The 26,188-nt window shown below is 39.7% G+C and overlaps 2 protein-coding genes across 3 annotated transcripts in view; both read left to right on the top strand.

The window, feature by feature from the left end:
* Window positions 1-15,395, top strand: part of LOC129724881 (solute carrier family 26 member 6) — a 39,961-nt gene extending 24,566 nt beyond the window's left edge. For both annotated transcript variants that reach the window (XM_055680157.1, XM_055680158.1), the window contains exons 4-7: window positions 12,645-12,991; window positions 13,046-13,150; window positions 13,211-13,614; window positions 13,678-15,395. In XM_055680157.1, coding sequence (XP_055536132.1) covers window positions 12,645-12,991; window positions 13,046-13,150; window positions 13,211-13,614; window positions 13,678-14,701 — 1,880 coding nt within the window. In that variant the 3' untranslated portion in view covers window positions 14,702-15,395. The remainder of the gene's footprint in view (window positions 1-12,644; window positions 12,992-13,045; window positions 13,151-13,210; window positions 13,615-13,677) is intronic.
* A 1,719-nt stretch (window positions 15,396-17,114) lies between these two features.
* Window positions 17,115-26,188, top strand: part of LOC129724882 (exostosin-1) — a 383,585-nt gene continuing 374,511 nt past the window's right edge. The window contains exon 1 of the mRNA XM_055680159.1: window positions 17,115-19,223. Within this exon, the coding sequence (XP_055536134.1) occupies window positions 18,388-19,223 (836 nt within the window). The 5' untranslated portion in view covers window positions 17,115-18,387. The remainder of the gene's footprint in view (window positions 19,224-26,188) is intronic.

Below are 26,188 nucleotides of genomic sequence, written 5' to 3' on the forward strand. Positions count from 1 at the left end.
CTCCAGCTAATATTGCCGCCGAAAATATTTTTTCTAATGTCAACTGCCTGGGGCCTATTACGGCAGGTAAACTTTCTTTTTTGCAACAGGCAATGTTCGATCTTATGAACGCCATGTTGCAGGCAAAATCAATGTTTGAAGCCATTCAAATAGGCACAAATTTTACTATTAAAATTGTTTCTAACTTAAAATTTAGCAATGTTTTTAAATAAAACAATTTAAATATTAAATTGGAATGCTCGCTCATTGAAGGCCAATGAGAATGAGCTTTTTAATTTTTTAACAGTAAATAATGTGCATATTGCAATTATTACTGAAACATTTTTGAAACCTAACATAAAATTAAAATATGATCCCAATTACGTGGTTCATAGATATGATAGGATTCAGGGTTCCGGCGGTGGAGTTGCAATTGTTATTCATCGCCGAATCAAACATCGTGCTCTTCCCCATCTTGAGACGAAAGTTATTGAAACTTTGGGAATTGAAGCTCAAACTGAATTTGGGATTTTATTTATTGCCGCAGCATATTTACCATTTCAATGCACACGCGAGCTCAAAAATTATTTTAAAGGTGATTTACAAAAACTCACCAGAAACCGTTCGAAATTTTTCATAATCGGCGATTTTAACGCTAAACATCGTTCATGGAATAGTTCTCAAAGTAATTCCAATGGCAAAATTTTATTCAATGATTGTTCTTCAGGATACTATTCTATTTTGTCTCCGAATAGTCCTACATGCTTTTCTTCTGTAAGAAACCCTTCAACAATTGATTTGGTGCTAACAGATCAAAGTCATGTATGTAGTGATTTGATCACACTTGCTGACTTTGATTCTGACCATCTTCCAATAACTTTTTCTTTATCACATGAATCAGTTTTAAACCCTATGAGCCCTGTTTTTAATTATAACAAGGCTAATTGGGAAAGATACAAAACTCATATTGAGAGAAATTTCAATAATGAGCTTGATTTGCAAAACGAAGTGAATATTGATTCCGCTTTGGAAGCATTAAAATGTGCAATTGTTGATGCCAGGAATTATTCTGTTCCAAAGGCTCAAGTGAAATTTGATTCATCAATAATTGAAGAAAATCTTCAACATCTAATTTGTTTGAAAAATGTCCGCAGACGTCAATATCAACGTTCTCGTGACCCTGTTTTTAAAACTATTTATAAAGATTTACAGAAAGAGATTAAGCATAGATTTACTCTTCTGAGAAATCAAAATTTTGAGACTAAAGTTGAAAAATTGAAACCATATTCAAAACCATTTTGGAAGCTGTCGAAGATTCTCAAGAAACCTTCAAAGCCTATTCCAGTTTTAAAAGATGGTGAACGTTTTCTTGTATCCAATGAACAAAAGGCTCAAAGACTTGCTCAGCAGTTTGAGAGTGTTCATAACTCAAATTTGAATTTTGTGAGTCCAATTGAAAATGAAGTCACACGTCAATTTGATTTAATTTCTTCCCAGAATTTTTTACCTGCAGAAATAATTGAAACTAACTTGAATGAGATTAAATCAATTATTAAAAATTTCAAAAATATGAAAGCACCTGGTGACGATGGAATCTTTAATATACTAATCAAACATCTCCCTGAGAGCACAATGGAGTTTTTAGTGAAAATTTTCAATTGCTGCTTCAAAATTGCATATTTTCCCAAATTATGGAAAAATGCAAAAATTACTCCCATTTTTAAACCGGATAAGAACCCAGCTGAAGTTTCAAGTTATCGACCAATCAGTTTGCTTTCTTCAATAAGTAAACTGTTTGAGAGAATTATTCTTAACAGAATGATGTCACACATCAACGAAAATTCAATTTTTGCAAATGAACAGTTTGGATTTCGCCATGGGCATTCCACAACTCATCAATTGCTCAGAGTTACTAATATGATACGAGCTAACAAATCTGATGGTTATTCCACTGGAGCTGCTCTTTTAGACATAGAAAAAGCATTCGACAGTGTTTGGCATAAAGGTTTGATTGCGAAATTGCAAACTTTTAATTTTCCCATTTTCCTAATCAAAATTTTAAAAAATTATCTTACTGATCGAACTCTGCAGGTTGTCTATCAGAATTCAAAATCTGATAGATTTCCTGTCAGAGCAGGTGTACCTCAAGGTTCAGTCTTGGGTCCAGTCCTGTACAACATATTCACTTCAGATCTTCCTGATTTGCCTCCAGGATGCACAAAGTCATTGTTCTGCGATGACACAAGCATTTCCGTAAAAGGAAAAAGTCTTCGTGTCATATGCAGTCGATTGCAGAAAAGTTTAGATATTTTTTCTTCCTACTTGCAAAAGTGGAAAATCTCTCCCAATGCTTCTAAAACTCAAATGATAATTTTTCCGCATAAGCCTAGGGCTTCTTTCCTCAAGCCAAACAATAATCACGTTGTCAAGATGAATGGGGTTATTTTAAGTTGGTCCGACAAGGTTAAGTACTTGGGACTAATTTATGATAAAAAACTTATTTTCAGAGAGCACATTGAGAGTATACAAGCCAAGTGCATCAAATATACGAGATGTTTATATCCTCTCATTAACAGGAATTCTAAACTTTGTTTAAAGAACAAACTTTTGATTTACAAACAAATTTTTAGACCAGCAATGCTTTATGCTGTACCGATCTGGTCAAGTTGCTGTTCAACAAGGAAGAAAACGCTCCAAAGGATTCAGAATAAAATTCTGAAAATGATTTTGAAGCGTCCTCCTTGGTTTGGTACACTCGAATTACATAGACTTACTGGTGTTGAACCATTAGAAGCTATGTCAAATAAAATTATTAACAATTTTCGACAAAAATCGTTGCAATCCTCAATTGCTACGATAAGCTCTCTTTATAGCCAATAAGTTAGCAATTAAGTTAGTTGTAAGTTTACTTCCCCTTTTCTGACAAGTAGGTTTAAATCCCTACGAATGATAAGTTTTAGTTGCGAAAGCAAACAAATCCTAACAATTAAAATTACAAATTTCTAATAGTGTTGAGAAGTCGCCCCTTGTGATTGGACACACATACTCATTATTTACTAATATTTATCATAAATACTTAAGCTACTAACAAATCCCCCCTTTAAAAAAAAAACATTTTGACAACCAACAGGCACAAAAAAAAGAGCGAAAACGAAATGACTATGAAAGATATCACCAAGTGAGAAATATTTCAAGAGAGGAAGAATGGAACAACACTTTGTGCTGCTTTTTGTAACACATTGCGTGAGAACAAAGAGCTTTAGTTTGAGCAGTTTGCGTTGCGTTGCGGGTAGAAAAAATAGCAGAGAAAAGAAACCAAAAAAGGAATATAACACGATTCTCAATGGCGTAGACGTGTTTCTTAGGACATATCGTCAGTTGAATTCAAAACTGGCACAACTCAAAATTTTGCAGTTTTGAGTTATTGATGGCAAACGATGCCAAATATTATAAAGTTTCATCTCACAAAGACCCGTTTCAAAATTCACAATATTTCCAGAAATATAAGTAGATGTGCCTTTATTGCACAAATCTAAAATATCCCTAAAAAGACAGAAAAATGAGGTTACAATTCTTATAACTTGCTTATTACATGCACATGATAGACCCAAACAAGTTCAATAAAAATGGGAAGTCCTAAAATTGGAATTTCTCACGAAAATGAAAAAAAAAAATTTGACGCAAATTTTCAAATGCGCTTTTCTCGAAACTATGAATTTTGAGTTGTGCCAGTTTTGAATTCAACTGACGATATTACGCACGTCCAGACATGTTTCTGTCCCGGTATTCATATTCAATCGCTACATGCATTCACTACTGATACCGTTCAATGTAATGACTTGTATGGAAAAAAATTGCCCTTCGTCGCATTTAGAAGTTCGTTCAGTCGAAAAGTGAAACTTTAACTGATCGATTTTTTAATTTTTTGTTTTTGGATAACACCAGATCTCGATGTTTCATACATTTTTAAGACATTTGGAATCAGAATTTTTTAATATTCAGAAATTTATGAAATAACTGTGCATTTTTTTCATTGGTCACAAAATAATGCTTTCGTTTTCCTGAAGTAAGATCAAGCTGAAGTTTAGTATGGGAACTTTTTCCAAAGACGAAACTATTGAGCCCTACTTCTAAACGAAATTCGAAAAGTCGATTTCTATTGCCACCCTACTGTTCATGTACGAGACATATTGCGGCTATCTCCGGGAAGAAACCATTTTTAGTTTTTAAACAAAACCCATTGAGCAGCACTGAAAATTAGCTCCTAAATTATTTCAGAACGAGTCAAATGAAGTGCAAAACCAAAAAAAAAAATACTATAATCGTTCGTTCGTCAAATCCGATAATCATTGCCCCAAGCAACACACAAAGTAAGACACAATGTGTGGTGTCGCACATTTTGGCAAATGCACAAAGTGTACTCAATCGAATTTTTTCGGTGCGAAAGAAAAACAAAAGAGCGAATGGGGAGAAGAGAACACAAACGAAATATCGGGAGTGGCACGCACGGTTTGATGGCAAATGTGTTGTGTACAAATTTGTGTGGTTCTGTCTGCACTGAGGTGAATTCCAGCCCTGATTGTTTCCTTGATGATTTGAAGAAAACAAAGTCCGAGCTCGTAAATTTCTAGAAGGCACATAAAAATAGAGTTTTGATAATATTTCGGGTGAATCGACACGCTGAGATACGATATCGTTAACAAAAGACATCATTGCGAATTCACGACGGGCTTTTAATGATTGGATGTCGATAAGTCTGCAGCGTTATTGTGACGTGTAAAATAAATGTTGTGAAAAAAAAGTCTGCAGCGTTCGTCATATGATGGTAGGGGAAATGACGTCCATCGTAGATTACGAAGTGCATATAACAGGAATTGTTTTTGCACTGATTCTTTTCTGTCTACATGTGTTGCAGAAATCGGAGACCATATAATGCTACAGTATTCTGAAAGTGACCTGACATAGGAATTATAAAGTGTTTTCATTGTGTATGGATCTTGGAAATTATAGCAGAAACATTTTATAAAACTGAGCATGTTACTAGCGTTATTGATAATTGTGTTATAGTGATCAGTGAATGTTAATTCACTGATAGTATGACTACTAAGTCCCTAACTTGTTCACATTTCTCTACTACCTGATCTCCTAAGGAAATAATAATGCTTGGTATTTTTTTTTTCTGCTAAAAGCCATCGAACATTTTTTACGTTTAGCTGAATAAGGCTTTTTTTACGCCAAATATAAAAACATTACAAGCCGCTGAGCTGGCAACCTGGAATATAGCATTTCTTATGTAAAACTGGTCGATAAATCGATTGGTGATATTTTCATTCTGTGCGGGGTACGGGAAACGATCTATATTTAAAAAAATACTCAAAAATAGGGTGAAAAGGGGCAAAATAGACCATTTCCCGTGCCCTGCCCAAAATGAAACCATCGCCAATCGATTTGTGGACCAATTTTACATAAGAAATGCCATTTTTCAGGTTGTTAGCCCTGTGACGATTATTGATTGGAAATGTGGGTTCCGGGTTTTCTAAATAATCGCCGCTTGATACCGCTAAACAAGATTCGAAAAGTCGTTGATTTCATTGGCACATTGTTTATGTCATGTGATAAACAACAATTCGAATGTTGTTCTCAAATTGACCATTGACTAAACTACGTACGCAGCGGTTCATTGAAACAGCACGCGCGTTGCACGGTAAGCGGTATCACTAGTCGTAGCAGGAAAATACTTCATTTATTGCGTTATTCTTCCCTATTCTCTCTTTTTAATATTCTCCCGCATTCCACTACAACGTAATTCGTATTTAGTTTGAGCGACGTGAGCATAGCTTATTTGATCGCCCGTGAGTTGCCCGCGATTGATCAGCTGAAATTGCACAAATAACTTTCCTTCAGCGGGGCTCTCAAGCGATGTGAAGAAATTCTCGTATTTGTTTCCAATTCACAAAAAAGTGATAAACGCAACATCCCTAATTATCGTGGCATCACATCGTTATACTCTAAGTTGTTCGAGATAATTATTAAGGACGCTTTATTCACCAGCTGTAAACATTATATTAATACCGAGCAGTACGGTTTTTTTCCAAAAAGATTAGTAACTATAAATTTGATGCAGTTCGTGTCTCGCTGTGTACAAACCACGGGATACTGCTTGATGAAATTCTTAGGCTCGGTATGACATCGGACTCTGTACGCTGATTTAGGTCATATTTGTCTAATCCTAGAGTTTGTGTTAAAGCAGGATCTGTTATTTCTGATCGAGTTTCCAATATGTCAGGAGTTCATCATGGTAGTAACCTGGGTCCACTATTTTTCTCTGTCTTCGTCAATTATGCTGCTCTTCTGCTGTTTTATGCTGACGATATATATTGTTTAAAAAAAATAAAGTGTTTCAGGGTGGGGGGAGGCAAAGGGGGCAAGTTGCGGGATCCAGAGAACTTACCATCGTACGAAAACCGCTACCCACTTCTTGGCATGCAACCATCAGAACTTTGACGACAAAGCACACAGGCCGTATTAGCTGCAAAACTGTTGACTGGCCTTATCGACTGCTCAAGTATTTTGACCCAGATCAATTTATACACTTCTGAAAGACCTTTGTGTCACCGAAACTTTCTATATTTGAAACCGCGCAGTTTCTGGTTCTCACGATCGGATTCGCGGCATATGGCTCTACTTCAATGAGTTTTAATGATATTTTTGATTTTTGCCGATCAACGCATTTCTTCGAAGAATAAATTGATGTTTTACGAACAACCTGAGTATACAGTGCTGTTTCGATTTTATCACAGTCAAATATATCTTTTCGTGAATCCAACGAAACTGTGGACTTGGTGAAATGATAAAGATCAATACTTTTTGCTAGATATCAATGCTATTCAACAGAAATACTAACCTCCATCATTTTATCGAATTGTGATTGTAAAATAAATAATGAATAATAATAGCGATAATAATAGTAAATAATACCTGGGAGTAGCAGTTCATTTTCAGTGTGCACCTTCCGGTAATCTAACATTCTACTGATTAATAGCAAAAGTGGCAAGTCACGCCATAAATAAGAGTGAGCGACATGAGCGCGACAAACTACTGGTTTTCCAACCCTGTTGGACCCCCACTACTCGGATTTCTAAACTCTGATCTTCACAATATCTCATTTGCTGACTAGTAATACCAGTTTCCAAATCGTACGAACATTTTAGCTGTTTTACTGAAATAGCGGCAGTGAGACCACAGTTGTTATTCACCAATTTTCCATAGCGCAACTCTAAGAATGGGTTGTATTTCTCCTGAAAATCCAACTGCGAAGAATTTTCTGATGGATTAATGCTACAATCTCGTGGTTCTGATAAGAAACGACTGAGATATCAATACTTAAAACCTGACTACATAGTTTTATCCACCTATCAGACATAGTCCTACGTCAAGAAATCTGAGTATGACAAAAAAGTTTTGGTTTTGATTTAATGTGTGCATTCAGCATTGCATTATTTCAGTTGGGCTAACCACCTTGCTCGTTGCGCTTCTTTTTGTCGTGTATCAACCGGATTTCCGGCGAACATCAGTTTCGCAGGGTAGTTCTTCTGCATTCGTGCAACATGTCTAGCCTAGCGTATCCGTCCGGCTTTGACCATCTTTGAGATACTAGGTTCGCCAGGGAGTTGCTCGCGCTCGTGATTCATCCTACGCCGCCATACACCAGTCTCCTGCAAGCTACCCTAGATGGTTTTTAGCACCCGTCCTTCGAAAACTTCTAGGGCTTCCAAGTCCTCCTCGAGCAGTGTCCACCTCTCGTGCCCGTAGAGAACATCCGGTTTTATATACGTTTTGTACAGGATAAACTTCATACGAGTTCGACCTGAGATGCCTGTGAAGCCCATAGTAGACACGACATCCGTAGATATCCAGTTGGAATCGTAGCCCGAGGTTACCAGCGAGCCAAGGTAAACGAATTCTTCGACTGCCTTAAGCTCATTTTCACCTTACTCCATAAGTGGGCCCAGTCGTGCTCGGTTCCGCCAGCCAGTCGTTTTGGATATAATAATCTTCAACCCAACCTTCTCTGCCTCCCGTTTTAGTCTGGTGTACTTGTCAGTACCTCTAATGTTCTGCCGACAATGTCTATGTTTTCGGCAAAACAGATGGATTGGCTGGATCGGTTGAAAATTGTACCCCGCATCTTGAACGCCGCTCGTTGTAAAACACCTGCTAGCGCAATGTTGAACAGTAGGCAGGAGAGACTATCACTTTGCCTGCGGGATTCGAATGACCCCGATCATTCGGATCTGCTTCCCATGAAAGCCGTTCTCGTACAGGATCTTCCATAGCTTTTTCCAATCAATTGTATCATGTGTGGCTTGAAAATCAATGAAGAGATGGTGCGTAGGGACTCTGTACTCACGGCACTTTTGGAGGATCTGCCGCAAAATGAAGATCTGGTCCGTTATCGACCGGTTTGCTACGAAGCCAGCTTGATCGTTTCCAAGGAATCCATTTTCTAGTCTGCCCATAATTTAAAAATGGTCTAATATGCCATAGACATGACATCGAGAGAAATGCTTTTTAAATGTTTTTTTCGGTACAACAAGACAGCTTTTGTAATAAGTATATCACCCCTCATATATGCTAGAACCTCACCGTTGAGTTTAAACAGAAAAATCTGCAGCCGAATTCCATCCGTCAGGCGTTTCAACGCAGTAGCCCGTTTTTTTTTTCAATTATAAACGCAAAGAAAGTTGCCAAACCCGTGTGCAATTTGGCTAATGTGCATATTTTGAGAATTATGTCGTATTTGGTTTGTTAAAAAAGGCTTTAAATGTTTTGAAACAGTATGGCACTTGTCGGACGAAAAGGACGACGTGACAGATATTCCGTGCACCCTCATCAAACCATTTGCTGCCTTCACAAAAACTTTTTTTTACAATCGGCTCAGGATGTTTACTATCACAAGAAACTGTTAGCTCGATTTTGATGAAAATGGCATATTTTTTCAATTATGGGAAGTAGTGGCTACAGACGTTGGTAGATGATTTGGAACAACACTTTGTAGGCGATATTCAGGATGGTGATTGCACGATAGTTCTCGCAGTCCACTTTGCGGCATATAACCCTATTCTTCCACACCGCTGGCAGCTGTTCAGTTTCCCAAATCTAAACAATCAATCGATGCAGGCACTCGGTCAACTTATCCGGGCCCATCTTGATAAGCTCCGCTTACCTTTGCCGGCCGATTTGTTGCTCTTCAGCCGCTTGATGGCATCCTTAGCTTCGTTTATCGTTGGAAATGACACGTCTCATTCAAGTGTTTATCGAAGTGCTGCTTACATCTTTCGGTCACCTCACGAGCTTCCACCAGAATACTCCCTTCTTTATCTCGGCACATTGCGGCTCGCGGAACAAAGTCTGGTAAAAGTTTCACGTTTAATGAAAATGATTCAGCTGTTTTAGTTCCGGCGGCGCTTCTTTTCCAAAAGTTTTGCTGCCTTCTCTTCGCTCGACGCAACGTTAGTATCCTCGCACATAGGAGTAAATCAATTGAAAAAACCTGATCAAAAGTCAAAAAAGCTAAAGTTTTTTAACCATGTTCTGCATAGTCTCATTCTGAAGTGTGATGCCTACTGAATCTTTTGACAGTTCATGAGCATCCAAAAGTATTGTTAACCTTTGTTACAGCTGGTTCAAATCGTCAAAATTTAGCTTTCTGTTGTTGCATTAGATGCTTCCGTACCGTTCCCTTTTTTTTAAAACAATCAAGTGCAACGTAGTAATTTCACGGACAAACTGACATGAATCCTTGAACAAAAATGTACGATTATTCTGCTCAAAAATTCAAATCTAAATACGTTACAACACTAGCGCCACACATACTTGGGTTCGCGCAACAACTCTACCGTGCTACAGAGGACCAGAGATGCCAGATGTGAAGACTTGTCTTTATTTGGAAGATATTTGAGCTCGTATGAAGAAGTGAAAGCCTGATAGTCGGCGGATTAGTTGAACACAATTTGGTGTGTTTACTATGATGTTTGGTAACTGTAAAAATTTCAGTAGAGATGTGTTCACATATTAATAATGTATGATGACATGTTTCGTGATGCGTGATGACATTTGAAAAAATGACCTGGCATCCCTGTTGATGACTGATCAGCATTCCGTCACATCAAACGTCACATCGGTTGACAGCCAATTCTGACATAAGCGATCGCTGCATTTTAAAATGACGGTTTTGGATTTTTGAGCAAATTTCAGAATCTAGTTTCATGTCAGTTTGTCGGTGGTAATTTATTATCAAACCAACTATGGAGATTGTCAAAAAGGTTAGTTTAATCAATCTGTAAACTTAAAAGACTAAATAATCTCGATATTGCCACGGAACATTCTAATAAACACAAAAATTCTATAATTGAGATTTTTATGTGTCATATTGGTGCTTATTACGGGAGTCACTTTACGGTGAAATCAGAGTGAAGTGAACAAAATCCTATTACGAGACTCACGTAAGTGAGAAAAACGTCGCGAAGTGACATCTGCCGTGGAATCTGGGTTATTATGAGAATCATATCAGTGAATTAAGAACGGAAAAAGCGACGTTTGGCGTGGAATTATTTCACGACCATTTTGAACGGTGAAATGATTCCCCGAAGCTGCCATAAGTCTTAAAGTTGATTGATTTGTGATCTAATGGTAAATATTGGATTTATTCTTCAGTAACGAAGCGAATCAGAGTTTGATCCGTGCCTTAAAGCGGTCAATTTTTCATTTTTTTGCCCGATGAAAAAAATGCAAACTAGTTCAGGAAATTTTCGATACCAAAAAAAAAACATTTTTTTTGATGCCGAATGTCTTAGAAATGCAGAACACGTCAAGATCTGGTGTTATCTAAAAAATCGGAAAAAACGACTTTCTGGGACTTAGAGATTTTTGAGCTGGGAAACAATCTTATTTCACTTGTCCTATTCTCAATTTCACTTCACTGTCAATCTCACTCCACGGAGGTGATTTTTGTCACCTCACTTGAGGTGGAATCGGGAATAGGTCTAAAAAAGTGAAGTGAGCGTGAGAGTGAAATATATTTCACCGTGGAGTGACTCCCGTAATAAGCACCATTATATGAAGTAAGTTACGTATCAATGAGTTCCAATGTAAACCGTCAATTGCAAATCGAAGCCTGTATGTTTCTGGTCAAACTGGTGGTATTAGATCATCCGAACTCATGAGTTACATCATTGTTAATATCATCGAAAAATTTCAACTTTTCTGCTTCCGGCAGTGTTGTTGCCTTAGTTTCAAGAAGAACATACCTTTGTCATGTAATAAATGAGTGTTCTGAGACATTCTCAAAAGGTTGCTATTGAATTCCGATCCCTTGATTACGAGCTCTAGGCCACAATCCAAGAAAAACGGTCAAGCTTTTTCGCCCGAAGCAATGCAAATGTTGCGAGTGAAATGTTCGTACAAGGACAATGATGATAATACTAGTGACAATTCAGATTCTTCTGAGTGCTCAGATTAATTAATAAATTAAACAGTGTTAGCCCCGAACGACGCTGATATGAAAAAATAGTTATGTTTCATTCATAAAGGCTCAGTCGTTTATTGTAGAAAAGAAACTACCATTGATGCCGAACCACATCATCTGAAAAGTAACAAATCACTCAAAGGTGGGTTATGCCATGCAATTTTTAGTCAACTATTTATTATACTATATTATCGATCCATGATACGTTTCCAGTCCAAAAATCCCTAAAAATAATTTTGATCAGGTTTGATGTTCTAAGTGCTCCACTGTGCCTCGCAGCGTTTTTCTTGTCTAATACCGTCCGAACCACTCATTCCATCGGTTTCGTTCCACATACCTGTTTCCACGGTGCTCAAATAGCCCTCAAGAAGGGTTTCAACCAACTTGTCCTCTTACTCTGCGATCGATTCAATCATAAAGTCAATTTGGTCCAATCGCGGGCTCGGGTGTTGTTCACAATGGAAAGTTGGGGGCGCATCTTCACCATCACTAGGTAGTGGTCTGAATCAATGTTGGCGCCTCGGTAAGTTCTGACGCGATGTCCGAGAAGTGCCAATCATCTTTCAGTACCTGTTCGATTGGCGATTCTGTCTGATTTGGTGATCGCCAGGTTTACCGATGTGGAAAATGGCCGTACGTAATACCTTTTTCCAGTATAACCACTGGAAAAAGGTATTGCGTACGGCCATATTGCTGGAGGCGACAAAATCAATCCAATTACTCCTCCTTCTGGCCAACCTGAGCGTTGTAATTCTCGATGATGATCTTGATGTCATGTGTTGGGCATGGGTGGTATACACGCTCCAGCTGCGCGTAGAATTCATCCTCATCATCATCGGTGCTTCCGGGGTGAGGGCTGTGTACTGTACATTGATGCTGATAATGAAGAACCGGTCTTCGATCCTCAACCGGCACTTTCGAGGAGTGATCGGCCACCACCCAATCGCCCGTTTCAGCATCTCGCCCATCACGATAAAGCTGTACCCAGTTCATGTGTATTACCGCATTTATTCTGAAACTTATAATTTACTGTTGAGTTACTGTTCATTCTACATTCTTAACGAAAAGTTATTCATGGTTTCTTCTCATTGAGCACAAAGTCTTATGAGATCAAATTCCTTCTACTTTTAATCAACAGCCATCGAGGCGATCGTCAACTCGGTGCGTGACTTTCGCTGCCTCAACACTCTGCTCAACTTCATTCCGATTCTGCGATGGCTACCGCAGTACTCCATCAAGAAGGACCTACTAGGAGACATCACCGCTGGTATTACGGTGGCGGTCATGCAAATACCGCAGGGAATGGCCTACGGTTTGCTGGCCGGTGTCCAAGCGAACGTCGGCCTGTATATGGCCTTCTTCCACTGTCTGGTGTACGCGGTTCTCGGTACTTCCCGGCACATCTCGATGGGTGCCTTCGCCGTTGTCAGTCTGATGACGGCCAAGGTGGTGGCGAGCTATGCGACCGTCACCCCGGTGGAGATGGTGAGTTACCTAGCTGATCTATGATGTTTCTTGATTAATAGGTACTTTTTTCAGATAAACGGAACCAGCTTCGATTTGCCACCGATGGACCCTTCCGAGCCGCAATACACTGCAATTCAGGTTGTCACTGCGCTGTCGTTCGTTGTCGGCTGCTATCATGTAAGTCGTCAACTATTGCCTTTAACGTCAAGATAACTAAACTCAAACTGTAAATTTCAGCTCATCATGAGTCTCATCCGTCTGGGAACCTTATCGGCGTTGCTGAGTGAGCCACTGGTCAGCGGCTTCACGACGGCAGCCGCCATTCACGTACTCGTCAGCCAAATGAAGGATCTGCTCGGAGTTTCGATTCCCCGCTATAAGGGATCCTTCAAGAATATCCTAGCGTTGCGTGATCTTGCCAGCGAACTGCCGAACAGTAATCTCCCAACCGTTTATACCTCGGTGATTGTCATTTTGTTTATGATTTTCATGAACGAATATCTGAAGCCGTGGTCCTCTACTAAGTGTAGATTTCCGATTCCCGCCGAACTGATGGCCGTTGTTGGTGGTACGATGGCGTCGTACTACATTCGGCTAGGGCCGGATTTTGCTGTGAAGCTGGTCGGGGAGATTCCGATTGGGTGAGTAGACATTTGCATGGACGAAAAGTTTGAATCAAGCTTAATTTTCTAAATCATTTGCAGCCTTCCCGCTCCAGAAATGCCTCCGGTTTCGTTATTGAAGCTGGTCGCCGTAGATGCTATTGCCATCACTATAGTTAGTTACTCGATTGTCATGTCTATGGGGTTGATCTTCGCTCAGAAGGAGGGCTACGAGGTTCGAGCTAATCAGGAGCTGATCGCCATGGGAACCACGAATATTGTTGGATCATTTTTCTCCTGCGTGCCGACCGCTTGTTCGCTGTCGCGTTCGCTCATCCAACATCAGGCTGGTGGAAAGACACAAATAACCGCCGTCGTTTCGTCCATGCTGATTCTGGTGGTATTGCTGTGGGTTGGGCCGTACTTCGAGACTCTTCCACGTTGCGTGCTGGCGTCGATTATCTTTGTCGCGCTGAAGGGCATGCTGTGGCAGGTGAAGCACATCAAAAAGTTCCAACGGGAGGGCAGCCTGGAGCTGTTCGTGTGGTTGGTGACGTTCCTGAGTGTGACGATAATCGACATCGATATTGGTCTGTTAATTGGAGTTATATTTTCTCTAGTCGCTCTGTACATTAAGGGCTGGAAGTCGTACTACAGTCTGCTCGGGACGGTACCCGAAACGGCAATTTATGTTGACATCGGCAGTCATCAGCGGGCCGAGGAGGTACCACATATTAAGATTTTCAGATACTCGGGTCCCATTAATTTTGCGAGCAGGGCGACTTTCAAGAAAGCACTTACCAAAGAGGTTGGTGTCAGTCAGAAGCTGGTTCAGCGTGCCTCCCGGTATGAGGCGGCTGGCGATGGCGCTGGCCTGCAGATTATTAAAACAGTGATTATTGATTTGTCGAGTGTGCCGCACATCGACACGGCTGCCTGCAAGGTGTTCAACGATCTCAAAAAGGAGATGAATACGGTTGGAGTTAGCACGCTTATCGCCTGCCCGGCGGATTGTGTCTATGAAACGCTGTTACACGCGGAGTCTATTGGCGAAGGTGGCTTCCACATCTTCCCCACGATACACGATGCCGTTTTGTATGCTCAGGGATCGGTTTCGACGGTTTAGTGTCGTTCCTTCGGCTGCCCTCATCGGTGGTGACGAAAAGTGCCAAAGAGTTGGATTTAAATGAAGAAAAAAATCTCAGTTTAGGTTAGACTGGTAGAAAGGGTCTAACCGAATCGGCGAAGTAAAACGTGCCTTTGCTAGAGAAAGAGATTAGAGTTTAGCAAACTATCGAGCGTGTTATACATGCGTTGATTGTTTCTCAATAAACTAGGTGTCCTGATGAGATTGGCCATATTGAATATAATATTTCGATGAAAACTGTTGAGTTTAGTAGTACTTAAGGAAAAAATGGATTAATTGAAACTTACCACCCACGAACAGATGCTAGTGGAACGTAATGTTAAGGCACCGGCACTGTTTAATCACCCGGCTTTTGTATACTTTGTTATAACGGAACATAGAAAGTAGGTTTCTCGATTTTCGCGAAGCAGAAGAAATAGTTCAACCCTTATTGCAGACTATTATGTGAGTAGAGTATGTTTCGTATCTTATGTACGATGTGGTATTAAAACGAAAATAGCTAAAGAATTTAAATTGTCTGAAAGATCGTAAGTTCAAGCAATACAGTTTATTTGTATAGAGTGAAGACAATATTTATTGTGAATAAATGTATTTTTATAAAATAAAAATAAAATACTGATTTTGTATGTCCTGGATAAGCTTCTGAGTTTTACAAATGCTCAGGAGCTCACAATTTTTGTTAGATTATTTCTCAAAACCAGTGTTGTGCATTGTTCCATAAATTGACTATGCCAATCCAATAACACGCGCAAGAACTCTTCTTTCTGTAAAGGCCCAAATACACACACGGCGTAATGACGCCTTCTCCATACAAAATGGAAGGCGGGATAGCGATTACGCCTTCTATTTTGTATGGAAAAGGTGTCATTGCGCCGTGTGTGTATTTGGGCCTTAAGAGGAGCTTTAAATGTTTCCTAAAGTTGGCAGATGCCGTTAAAAATCAGTACAAGTCTGTTTATTTTCGCAACAAGTGTCTTTCAAATCTTTCTAATGAGATTATCGCAGTTTAAGAAAAACAAATAATTTAATTTGAAAATGCAAACGAACAACGCACAGATTCTTCGTTGAGAATTATTTAACAGCTAGAGCATGTCATTACGCCAAGTACCTCTTTTGACATCCGAAACTACGAAATTCGATTCTTTTCAGATTCCATTTTTATCATCTCGGTAGTTTTTAATGACTCAAAACTGATTTTCTGATCTCTTAATGAATTGTGCATGGTTTTTAACATTTCAAAATTTATAACTCAGTCGAAATTTAAACAAATTCACAGAACACTGATACAGACACATCATCTAAAATCTGGCATCTCTGGCTGGAAGACCATTTTTCCGCCATTAACATCGCAGCAGTTGGTAGCAGCGATCGCCAGACTGCTGTCAAATGTGTCAAACTACGCGCTATCTCGCTTGCCCCGCTCTTGCGGCTCATAGGAAATAGCACCAAAACAAACCAAATCGCGCATGCTGCTTGATGAAAAACATCGAACAGTTGAGATTTTTCATCGCCGCCGTGTCTTGTTAGATGGAGAGAGGGAGAGAGAAAATTTAATGTTCTCAAAAGCAGGTTGGTGTGCGTAGGAAGATGACACATTGGGTTGGAGGAATTCGTCTCTCGCAGCCAGCGTGCAGTGTTTAGAGCCCAAGTATGATGACAGTTCTACAAGGTATGCTATTCACGTCGATGCATTAGTATTAGTGATCGTTATGAACTTTTTCCAATTTTGTATGAAATTTGAAATGATTTTGCATTTTAAACTAAACTTATAAAACATACTTTCCTGAAAAGTTATAGTAATGATATTGAAACATGTTTTATTTGTGGGGAATACATAAACATGCTGCGGTTTAGGTAAAATATGCTGTTTCTCATCAATTTGCCGGTAACCTTTTTGCACTTTTCGTTATTTTCTTGTACTCTAATAGCGCTTCTAAATGAAGTCGCTTATGTTTCATACAGTAACAAAAGTCATGAGCTATGACAATGACTAAGATTATGCTCCAACTACTAGAAATATAGCATTTTTATATATTTTATTTCGACATGTCGCAATTTTTCACACTAAATCTAAATTAATATCAATTTCTAGTGTGTTTCAACTGAAGATTCACTCTCCAACCAAAAAAATCAAATATAAAACAACATAAAACGAGAAATTTCCAAAAATGTTCCGAGTTCCATACAAAACGCGAAATTTTTCATAACGAGATTTGTTTGTGTGCGTGGATAGACAAAAATGTAGCATACCTTGTAGAACTGTCATCATACTTGGGTTTAGAGCTGTTTGGTCACGCAGGACAGGACCGATAGCACGCAGATTTTGACAATTGGCATTGACGGTGTGTGTGCGCACGGCGACGGAATCGTTCTACAAGGAGACTGCGAGTGTGAAATATATGAATTCAGTCTGTAGTCTCAATCGGTTCGTCTTTCTCGTCGCACTCGGGCAGGAAACTTGTCTGCGGGTTAATTCTGCACTGTTGTTTTTACCTGAACGGACTGCTGCTAGGTGGGCCTTGTTTTTTGTCTGTGTCTGATTGTCACGGGTAAAAGTCCGGGAACATCCGATTTGTAGTGTTGGGATATAAAAATAGGTGCGTGTTGCCTGCGACTATGAAGCCAATTGCTCTGCGGGCGGAACGAAGTGCGTGAAGCGAATAATCGAATGTGACGTGTTAAGACTGCTTCCTAAAGTGACACATCAGGCGGCAGCGAAGTTCACAGAGCAGCTCGCAGTGAATCAAGAGTGGTAAATTGTTGGAAATTTGGGAATAAAGGTGGAGTTTCACGTTTTAGTGGAATTTTTCTAGCAGGCCACCCACTGCATGACAGTCGCAAATGTGAAGAAAGTAAACAAAACAAACGTCAAAATGTGAAGTCAAGCGATTTGTTGTGTCTCGCAGAGTGAAGTGCAGTGTAGACGTGTTTTTATGTGTGTCTTCTCGTTTGTTGTGTCTTTTATTTGTATTTCTGTTGCCAGCAGCTCTGGCGCAGAACGGAAATCGACTGAATGTTGTTTTAACCAATTCAATGCTGGAATCATAACCTGCGGCGAGACCGCGGCCACGAGAGCGCTCCGGGTATGTGTGTAAACAAAACTAGAAATGAGGTCTGCTTTCCAGAGAGCCGCAGCAGGAGGCAGATTGTGTGGAATTAAAAATCAATAGTAGCATATACTAAACAAAATACCGAAAACCGGAGCGTTGGAAGGCGTAGAATTATTTACGAATGAAGAGAATTTGTTGCATGAATAATGCGAAATTCTGCGGGGGCATCGGGCATAGCGTTCTCAATACAAGCTTCCAAAGGATTTAATTCAAAGTGAAATGTAATAATTCAACATGTTTAAAATCTAAAAGCAAACAGATGTTGAATCCAGTCCCATTAATTAAGTGTTAAGAGCTGTGGTTCGAAAAAATAAAATATGTGCCGTGTAGTATCTATTAATCTATGTCTATGTTCCGGTCGAAACGTACTACGGTTAATTTCTGTGCAACCTCTGGTAGTGAACCATTTTCGGCATTTGCCGAACGGTGTAGAAACCGATGATGCATAATTCAGTGTGAAACGAAAAAAGTTTCGGCAGTAGCTAGCCACATCCACGAGTTATTAAAGTATCTCTGAGGAAAGTTAACTCCGCTCGCCTCGGTCTCCATTCCACAATGCAGGCGAAAAAGCGCTACATCCTAGTGATAATCTGCTGTGCATTCCTGGCGTATTGCTACTTCGGCGGTTACCGGCTCAAATGGTTGCAGAAACTGTTCGCCATAAGTGTGCGGAAAAATCCCTCCAAGCTCCCGGCATATCAGCAAATGCACTATCAGTTCTCGGATGCCTTGGAGCACCCGAATGCGAAACGCATACGCACCGGACGCCCAGCCCTGGACGATGATCTGTACGCGTATCCGGCCCGCGAGTCGAAATACATTGGCGATTTGCCGCAATCTCCCGCGCGAACTTGTAGAATGGAAACGTGTTTCGATTTCTCACGCTGTTCCGATCAGAACTTTCTAGTCTATGTGTATCCACCGGAACCGCTAAACTCGCTGGGAGCACCCCCGCCAGTCAGTCCGAACTATCAGAAAATTATCTCCGCCATTCAGGAGAGCCGATATTTCACACCGGACCCGGAAAAGGCGTGCCTTTTCTTGCTCGGAATCGACACCCTGGACCGTGACTCATTAAGTGAAGACTACGTGCGGAATGTTCCGTCTCGGTTGCAGCGGTTGCCCTACTGGAATAATGGCCGCAATCATATCATTTTCAACCTGTACTCCGGCACGTGGCCAGACTACGTCGAGGTTGCGCTAGGGTTCGACCCGGGCCAGGCGATACTGGCCAAGGCCAGCATGAGTGTGCAATCGATGCGGCCGAACTTTGACGTCAGCATACCGCTGTTTCATAAGCAGTTCCCGTTGCGCGGTGGCAATACCGGGCTGGTGGCGAGCAATAACTTCCCGGCCAACAAGAAGTATCTGCTGGCGTTTAAAGGAAAAAGGTACGTGAGGCAAGTGTGAAGCTTGGTTTTGATTATTTGAGTTTAAGTGAAGCTTTTTTGTTCGTGTCGATCTTAAGAACGATATTTGTACCATTTCAAAGCTTGTTTTTTTTTTAAATGGGATTCTTGTAGAGAACAATTGGAAAATTGCAATGGATTCTTGTAGAGAACAAATCAAGTTCGTTGCTCGGATGATTTTGCTGGAATGATGAACATGCAGATCAGAAGAAAGCTTTCACATTCGAATTTGAGCAGATTTTTTATGTACAGGACCAATAATTTTTGGCTTCTGTGCATCATAACCATTTTGGAAACACCCATTTTGGGTGGTATTAGCCACTTTCGGCTATTTTCCTGACTGCGACCAGAATCATTGATCTATTATGAGATACGCCCGGGTATCTGCTGTATTCTGCCCTTCTTTCACTAGCAACACCGCGTCCTTATGTCCAGTTTTATTGATAAGAGGGTCTTATTTTTGTCAAGAGGGAGTCACGCAAAGATATCACAGATTTTAGTGTAAAGGAAGAGTAAGTGGAGGTGGAGAGTCTGAGAATAAACCCCTGCTTAAGTTTTTTTTTATCATCGGATGGCCTAATTCTACTAAATTTCGAACCCACGACCACCCGCTTAACAAAGCGGACTCTGTAACCTTGCGGCTACGCAGCTCCCCTTATCGTCACAACTACGGAAAGCCATATTGTGTAGCGTTTTGTCGCTTTTAGCTGTTTTCCAGAAACCGAAACTCGCCATTTTGGAATTCAATTGGAATTGTGTCTGTGGTCGATTTCTGGCTTCTGTGCATCATCCCGATTACAGAAGTACCCATATTGGGTTGTATTTGGTCGATTTATGCTGTTTTCCATCCCCCCTTCTCCCCTTTTCATTATAGAAACCATCATAAAAACATTTCTTACCTCAAAAACCGTCACACGCCAAATTTAATTCCATTTGCTATGAAAATATTTTTTGCTCCAAAAAATGTTCACATACCAAGTTTGGTTCCATTTGCTTGATAATTCTGGAGTCATGCAAAAATTTGTGTTTCATTTGTGTGGAAGTCCCCCTTTTCAGAGGAGGGAGGGTCGTCAAACCACCATAGAAACATTTATCACCCCCAAAAACTTCCACATGCCAAATTTGGTTTCATTTATTTGATTAGTTTATGAGTTGTGCAGAAGTTTGTGTTTCATTTGTATGGGAGCCTCGCTTTCTAGAAAAGGAAGGGATGTAGATGAACCACAGAAATATTTCTTGCTCTCGTGAACTATCACACGCCAAATTTGGTTTATTTGCTTGATTAAATCTCGAGTTATATAGATGTTTGTGTTTCGTTTGTATGGGAGCCCTCCTTTCCAGAGCATAGAGGAGTGTGAAACTACTACAGAAATATTTCTTGCTTTGTAATACATCAACGTGCCGAGGTCGGGCTAATTTGCTCGGATAGTTCTCGAGTTATGCAAAAATGTATGTTTCATTTGTATGGGGACCCTCCCTTCCAGAAGAGAGAGGGTTCTTAAACTATCAAAAGAACCTTCCCCGGGCCCGAAAAGTCTGACATACAAATTTTCATGTCGATTGATTCAGTAGTTCCAAGTCTACATGGATCAGACAGACTGACAGAACTCCATTTTATATGTATAGAAAAAAAAGAAAACTCGGAACACCTGTAATGTCAATGTTTGGCATGTTTTAAAGAAAGACCTTAGTTTCTCGCAAATCCCGAAAAATTAAGGTTTTCGAAAAAATTACTCTAAAATTTTTTTTCACGTAGGACTACGTCTTTAGTAGGGCGGTATGCTTTGAAAAGTGTAACGAAAATGTATGCTCTTGAAATGCATATACAGTAATCACCCGATTATATCAATACCCGATTTCATCACTTTTTTCACCAGATTTTATCACCATATAACATTTCATCGAAAAAAAATGGCAGTATGAACTGATTTTTTATTTAGATTCAATTATTTAGTACTTTCGCACAGCACTGGGTAGAATAACATCATTCTGGATATAGTTTTCATTGAAGACTCAACCATTGCACAGTGTTTTATTTTGGCGTTTTCGTTCGATTAATTGAATAGTGATTCAGGCCATAACGTATATCCATGTATTTTTGAGCTATTAAACAACGCATTTTTTGATATAGAAAAATGGGTGAACAATTACTTACACTTACTTACTTACTTACTTAGATGGCCGTACGTCCTAAAACATGGCCTGCATAACGTGGTTCCGCCAATTCACTCGGTCCATGGCTGCCTGCCTCCAGTTCCGCGGGCACCCGGTACTTTTCAGATCGTGCTCCATCTGGTCCACCCATCTCGCTCGTTGCGCCCCTCGCCTTCTCGTTCCCACCGGATTTGAAGCGAACACCAATTTTGCAGGGTAGCTATCCGGCATTCTAGCTACATGCCCTGCCCAGCGTATCCTTCCAGCTTTAGCCACTTTCTGAATACTGGGTTCACCGTAGAGGCGCGCAAGCTCGTGGTTCATCCTACGCCTCCACACTCCGTTCTCCTGCACACCGCCAAAGATGGTTCTTAGCACCCGACGTTCAAAAACTCCGAGTGCTCGCAAGTCCTCCTCGAGCATTGTCCACGTCTCATGCCCATAGAGAACGACCGGTCTTATTAGCGTTTTGTACAGGATACACTTGGTGCGAAGACTCAGATTATGCGACCGTAGTTTTTTATGGAGCCCATAGTAGGCACGACTTCCACTGATAGTACGTCTCCTTATCTCCCGGCTGGTATCGTTATTCTCAGTTACCAGAGAGCCGAGGTACACAAACTCGTCGACCACCTCGAACTCATCCCCGTCGATTGTTACCGTATTGCCTAGGCGTGCCCTGTCGTGCTCGGACCCACCTGCAAGCATATACTTAGTTTTTGACGTATTAATCTTCAGTCCGATCCTATCTGCTTCACGTTTCAGTCGGGTATACTGGTCTGCCACCGTCTCAAATTTTCTGCCGACAATATCCACGTCATCCGCAAAGCAAATGAATTGACCCGATCTGTTGAAAATCGTGCCCCGCATGTCAAGCCCCGCTCGTCTCATAACACCCTCCAGCGCGACGTTGAACAATAAGCAGGAGAGACCATCACCTTGTCGGAGCCCCCTGTGAGACTCGAACAATTCACCTAAAAGTTAAATAGAATATTTCCTTCTTCATTTGATCGAGATAGACGCATAGAGTCTTCAGCAAATCTCTTACATATTACGAACCATATGAAATGTTCTTTCAAAAAGCACTAAAAATCTTAGAAAATAGCTGAAAATCACGAGAAATTATTTTTTTAAGCTGCTTGAGATATGAATGACACTAACAGCACAACTTCATAGCATTATGCAAACACTAGTAACCTAACCGAACTAGTAGTGGAATTTATGTTTCACTTATATGAGAGCCCTCCCTTCCAGAGGAAGGAGAGGTTTTCAAGTTATCATTGACATTCTTCTCACCCCCAAAAACCTCACCATGTCAAATTTGGTGCCATTTGCTTGGTTAATTTTTCAAGTTACGCAGAAGTTTGTGTTGTATTTGTATGGGACCTCTTCCTTTAAGAAGAGGGAGGGGTCTCGAGCTACTCTAATAACCTTTTCCGGCTTCAAAAACCCCTACATAAAAAATTTCACGCCGATTGGTACAGTAGTTTCCACGTCTATAAGGATCATAGGGACAGACAGACAGATAGAACTGCTTTTTCATAGGATTAGATTTCTTGTAGTAATTTAAATCGCTGATTTTACGTATTAAATCGTTGGTATACCATCTTTTATAACAAAATATTAATAAAAAAAATCCCGATTTTATCATTTTCCCTATTTTATCTCCCCAAACATCATCAAGGAACGAACTGAACGGATTTTAAATGCCAGTGTCTCGATCGAAAGTTCAAGGTTGCTTCGAACTTGTAATATGATAAAAGCATATCTCTTCAATATGAAATTGATGAAAAATTGAGTTGAATATCAATAGTTTTTGGTTCAGTTTCGCAGCATTCAACTAATCACCAGCTCGCTTCCCGCGTAGTGTAGAATAGTACGTGTCATGCTCCGATTTTCCTGTATGCATTGTTACTTTTATTAAACAAATCTTAAACGCTAATATTTTAATCGATACGTTTCCGCTAACTTTTGGTATAATAATTAGTATATATTTTTCAATTGTAAACAAGTGAAAATAATGAACAATAGGAAAGCGTCTAACCAATCACGAGCTCGTTTCTGTTATGTTTGTCTATTTTAGGACCCAAGTTATGTGAAGAGAGCGAAAAATAGGCGAACTGGAAATATGATACAGATTTGGAAAAATATACCGCATCCCAATGGGACTTGAACCCGCAATCTCTCTGTCTCCGGCATGGTGTTTTGACCAATTAAACTACGGGGGACGGTGGTACTGTTCCACAATCTATATCGTATCACATTCCACTGCCGACTAATTCTATTGCTCATCGCTTAATTCACACACTGCTGTGCAAGCGTTATTTATAGACTGAAAGGAATGTCATCACACACAGAAGAGTCAGCTGATGCTGATAACTCTTATAGACCTGTGTGATCGACGCAGACTGACTTTGGTCTCGTGTTGTTGTTTAAAAGCAGCCATTACCATCCTGATCAGGAGCATTGCATATAACCACAGAACTGATATGCAACTTCGAACAAAACTCTGCTGCAAATCCTAGCCCACGCTTTCGCAATTTGTTTTTCGCCTTTCCATCCTACATTGATTTTACAGTGCATCGTTGAAACAGTTCGCTCCAATAGTTTGAACATGCAACAAACATCTATTCTTTATTTGTTTTAATGACCAAACAAAGAGGTGATCATGAATCTATCACAATCAAGTTGAGACAAAACCGCATTCAAGAGATTTTTAAGCAGAAATTTAGTAACCATTCACAATTAACATGATTAGAAAAAATTAAACTAAAAATCTCTCAACCATTCAAACATTGCCTAACAAATTGTCTTGGATCGTACACCCCGCGACTGTTGAAACCGTTTTAACCAGTTAGTTTATTTACTGAAATATTTTCGTTGGAGTTGGAATCCGAATTTCTCGACTAACGGCAATAATATTTTTCTCGCACCGTTTATTAGACCTAACATTGCGAGTAGTGCATATCGCGCTATACACTGCACTGCTTGCGACATTAGGTACTATGTAAAAAAACGATTGCCGTTAGTCGAGATATTCAGTTTTCAACTCGGGCAGCAACCTTGCACGTATGCGGGTGGTACTGTACGATTATCATGAGAAGGCACCCTCGCTGTACCAGTACCGGAGAGAACAAAGAATTCCCTCGACGAAAGAACGGCGCGAGGTCGCACAGTTTTTTTGCTTTTGGTTTTGTATGAGGACAAGAGAGACCGAAATAATTCTTCACCACGAGCAGGTATGAATGAAATAAGTGTATTAAAATTTTGAGAGTAAAATTCATTCTCTCCACCGCTAGATGTCGATACTCAAATTGAAGAGATTTTGTCTCGTTTTTGGTTCTTTAGTTGAACAGATGTGATATAACTCAAGAGATTATACTTGTATTATTAAGAGATTACTTGAGATTATAACGAATATTTCGATCAAAAGACAATTTTTTTCTTGAAGAACAAGTTTCAAAGCATACCTATACTGCCGTGAGATGACAAAGTGACGTAAAGGCCAATTTGTTGAATATAAGTTATTCATGCCAAGTTGTTCATTCTTCGAAGACCTATCTTTTGGTATCTTCCTTTTCGTGATTACTTATTCGTACGATGTATAAAATCAAAAAAAAAAAACAAAGTGACGTAGGCACCCATACAAACAAAAGTGGCGAGAAATTCATTCGTTTTTGGGCCGTACTGAAAAACTGATCACTTGGATCTACGTCACAATGTCATATCACGGCAGTATAGCAATAGAAACATTGTTGAGGACGCCTTTTTCTTTGCTTCGTACAAAATGAATTTTCCAAAACTAAATGGATTTTGTTCCATTTATTTTTCTTTTTTTTTTGTTCACACAACATTTATGTGACACGGCACAATACATGTTTATTTTTCTTGATTGAATTTCAGTTTTTTAAATTTAATGTATTTTTTTATTTTAAATTTTTAGTTATTCTTCGATACTTATTGTTAAGTGAGTAAGTAAGCTTTATTTTCTAATTTTATTTATCGAAATGAAAATATTACATATTCAACATATTTCCTACAAAAAAAAGTTCAGTTTGTTGCAATATTTGCAATAACGATTGCACCTAGAAAACAAAATTGTATTAGCTTGAGCTTAAACCTAGTTGCTCCTCCGTGATGGATCTGAGCTGGTGAAGTTGCACAAAGAACAACTCTAACATGACTGATTTGGAATTGATTTACCATCTTCAATGTACAACAATCCAGTCTCTTTCGCTTTGTATATATATTGATAACGGCGTCGGCAACGTTCTTAAGTAAGTGTTACAATCGTTTTTGCGAGAGATCGAGTTTACCTCTGCATCTCTGACGACTGTTACGGAAAGGAAGAAGGTTATTATGTCACCGTGGTAAGGAACGGACATTTATTTTTTAACTCTTCCCTCTGCTACATACTTATAGACTCTCCAATGCTCTTCTACACTGAGCTGCGTTATTACTCCTGGCAATTATAGTTTCCTGAGGTATATTCTCATTTTTTTTATTCAGCATGAGGAAAGGATCAAAGTAGGAGCCCAGGAATAAATCCATGCATAAAAGACCCTCTGACATCGAACGCTCTGATTCTACTAAGATTCGAACTTATGACTATTCCCTTGTCGAAGCGGACTCTGTAACCTAGAGGCTACGAGCTTCTCTACTTATAAAACAAAATCGTCTTTGTATAATTATTAAAAATAATGGCGAAAAGCCATAATTGTTTAACAATTTGATTGATAGTTAAGTTTTCAGTACAATTTCATTGAAAATATTGTTAATACACTGTTTTGAAT

This window comes from Wyeomyia smithii, chromosome 2 (genome assembly GCF_029784165.1).
Source record: "Wyeomyia smithii strain HCP4-BCI-WySm-NY-G18 chromosome 2, ASM2978416v1, whole genome shotgun sequence".
NCBI lineage: Eukaryota > Metazoa > Arthropoda > Insecta > Diptera > Culicidae > Wyeomyia > Wyeomyia smithii.